This window comes from Olea europaea, chromosome 21 (genome assembly GCF_002742605.1).
Source record: "Olea europaea var. sylvestris chromosome 21, O_europaea_v1, whole genome shotgun sequence".
Classification (NCBI taxonomy): Eukaryota; Viridiplantae; Streptophyta; class Magnoliopsida; order Lamiales; family Oleaceae; genus Olea; species Olea europaea.
The window spans coordinates 10,886,360-10,889,810 of NC_036257.1; the positions used below are offsets into that span (position 1 = coordinate 10,886,360).

The 3,451-nt window shown below is 32.8% G+C and overlaps 1 protein-coding gene across 3 annotated transcripts in view; it reads right to left on the minus strand.

The window, feature by feature from the left end:
• The window catches only part of LOC111370609 (probable serine/threonine-protein kinase abkC), an 8,138-nt gene that overhangs the window by 824 nt on the left and 3,863 nt on the right, over positions 1-3,451 (minus strand). For all 3 annotated transcript variants that reach the window (XM_022992400.1, XM_022992399.1, XM_022992401.1), the window contains exons 3-4: positions 657-926; positions 56-211 (exon numbers count right to left, since the gene is read on the minus strand). In XM_022992400.1, coding sequence (XP_022848168.1) covers positions 56-211; positions 657-926 — 426 coding nt within the window. The remainder of the gene's footprint in view (positions 1-55; positions 212-656; positions 927-3,451) is intronic.

Here is a 3,451-nt window from a genome sequence, read left to right on the forward strand (position 1 = left end):
CATGGACTTCTTCATATTCACGTGTGTAATAGAATTAATGAAAATGCAGCGGTACCTCAAGAACCAAAACTGTTACCATCACCGTGCAAACATTGCCATCAATGTTCACTTTATGACGCCTAACTTGTTCCAGTAATTGCTGCATGCAGTCAGCAGGATGGACAAAATCCCCCTCTGGAGTACCCCAAAAATCAAATGATACTTTCACTTCCTGTTAAAGCAAAGGACTCAATGTTAAACACAATCATGCATTCAAGATTTAAATTTTAAAATTTTGAATTTGCACAGCAATAAGCTAATCATAATCTTTTTAGGTAAACAGATCTAAAAATGAAAACCAGGACAGAGACATCTGATAAGAAACATAACAAAGAAAACCAAAAAATAGAAACAAAGACTAGAAGAACTCATCTGCATATTCAATCATAAAATAAATAATTCCAGAGGAAAAACACAAAAACTTCACCACCACCACCACTCCCACCCCCAAAATTTCTTCCTCAATAAACAAAAAAAACAGCTTCATCCTTGCCGGAGTTTGCAAAGTAAAATCACATTTTTGAGTTACTTATTCATTTTATAAAAAACTACACGGCCACAAACTCCATCTATAGGGCCACAACTGGTTCTGATACCATTAGGTACTTAAAATTCACCTGAATAAACGCCTCTGGTTCAGGGCAGTTCTGTTTCTTTGATAATCTTAGTGTGCACTCTGCCGCTGTTTTGCCATCTCTACGAGCAACAGCCTTAAAAAACTCTAGTAAATTTATCCGGTCACTCTTAGAGAGTTCAGCAGTCATGCCCACATCAAGGAAAATAACATGAGGTTTGGTTTTGAATAGCCGTTTACGAGACGGTTTGCTTCGAGCTACACGGACAAGGATATTTCCAGGATGCATGTCAGCGTGAACAAAGTTGTCTACCTGACAAGGAAAAAGAAGAACATCAGAAAATGGAACTATCCATTTATTTTTCATTTTCATGGCCGCGGGTATACCTTTGCATTGGTGCATTTAGTTTCATCTTAAATTAATAGTGGAAATATGAGACCTGGGTGATCTGGAATCTCCTCATATATAATAGTAATGGAGCAATTTATCTCCAGAAACTGAGATATCATGTTAGTTTCATAACATGCATAAAGAAACTATTATTATTTCTAGATCACTAAATCTAACCTCTCAAATATGGAAAACAGGCAAAAAAATTACCCAACCCTGACCTCCAAGATAGCAGGTACAGTGTTAATCATAAATAATACCCTATGTCATTGAGAATTCAGCCAACAATTTTATTTCACTAAAAATAAGTTTCAAGTTGAAGTGTGCATATATATAGTCAGGAACTCAAATTAAAGTATTATAACATTCATTTCCTTTGACTTTATTTGAATGGAATTCCTAGCTTTAAAGATTCATTATTGACGAGCTATAGCAATTACACCTATTAAAGCAACTATATTGTTAAAAGATCATCAATTCCCAATGAAATATAGCAGTAGCTTGGTGGAAACCTAGTGTTTTTTGAATTATATGAAACCAGTAAGCAAACAGCGAATCCATGGGCATTTGAACCCAAGTATCCAGGAAAAAGCACAATATTTGATGGCATTTTTTATAGAATCTCCTCTTATAAATAGACTCAAAAATCGATCAAAGTTCTTTTTGTATTGAGATATGAATCTACACTAGGTTGTACAAAAAAGTAGTTTTTGCATCAATCCAACTCCAACAAAAGGTTTTTTAAAATAATCAAAATAGAGTTTTAAACGACGCACACAAAAGGGGGTAGAGACCACTCAATAAATGAAATTTATGAAAGATTTTTTCCTTTAAGCTATTTGAGAGTTATCCAACTTGACTTATGAGTATGAATAGTTTCTTTTTCAATCTCGAGAAGGCTATTTTGATAATAATAAGCTTAATTATCTTATCGAGAAGGTCTACAGTTCAAGTCCGTATAGCCCTAGAGCCCTATAAAATAAAATGTATTCAAAATATAAAATATTCTAATTTTCATTTATTCATTTTGTTTGCTTGTAACTAACCGATTGGGTTGGTTCAGTCCGAAATCAAAATTATTCCTATAAAATTACTCACGGGAATCGTTTGAAGCAGAACAAATAATTGAAAGAAAAAGGATTGAAAAAGAAGTGATTTGGACAAAAAGAAATGAAGTGGTTTAGACAAATATTTTATCTCGATGACCTCAAACCAATCAATCGAATATTGATTAATACATAATTGATCGAACACTACTTGTAAATTGCTCTTCTGCTTCTAAACTAAATGCTTCAAATGCTCCTAAAAATTCTTGCTCTCATTGGACCATTTATATCTATATGCATCAAATCACGATTCATGGATTTTTCGGTTCAAGAAAACAAGATAAGAGGATTGAACTGGCTCTTTTTCAAATTCGATAAATGTTAATTGATCGTATATTTCATTATAGTTCTACGATTCAGGATATCCTTTCTAAGAAAATCTAAATAAAAAGGAATAAATGAAATCTTGCTGGTCTTTACTGGGAACTTGAGTAAGGAGAAGATCTTTTTATTTTGGGGTTTTTTAGAATTTGAATGGACTAGTATTGACCTTATCAGTATTTCAAATCAACATATGGAGTCTGTTTAGTCCCTAAATGGGCACCAAAATCAGACCGAACCATTTATCAGGAGTTATATATAGCTCCCGTAGGGCCCCATTATTTCAAATTATGCCCCCGTTTGATCATCATTAAATTAAATTACATTACATTTTTCTCTCTCCTATTTTCAACCACAATCTTCCATAAAATAATATTACACGTAAATCGAAAAAAAAATCTTCTTTTTCAACTACTCATTTTTCTAAAAAATATTATTCCCCCCATTTTCATTTTCAGGTAATGGGGCTCAAACGGGGGCTATAATTTTCTCTCTTATTTTCAACCACATAATCTTTCATAAAATAATATTACACGTAAATCGAAAACTTTTCATTCTTTTTCAACCATACATTTTTCAAAAAAGTACCATTCCAAAAATTATAAATTAGAATAATGGGGGCCAAATGAGGCCATATATATATATATATATATATATCCTCAAGCAAAAAAATTGGGTATTTTAGACTACAGACACTGTACAACAATGTAAATATTACCAACTTCTTTATAAGAGCAAACACTTAACCTAGCAAATGTTTGAGCCCCATTATAAAAAAAAATTCATTTTCCCCAAACTCATTTTCAACCATACATTTTTCCAATAAAATAATTTTACACTTGTGCTCGTTGCGAGACTTAATCCAACACCTTACGGCACGAGCTGACGACAACCATGCACCACCTGTGTCCGCGTTCTCGAAGGCTAAACCTAAAATATTTTGTTGCTTTATAAGCACATATTCTCGGAAAAAAAAATTTTGATTGATCAAATATTTTATCACATTCTCCGGAAAAAAAA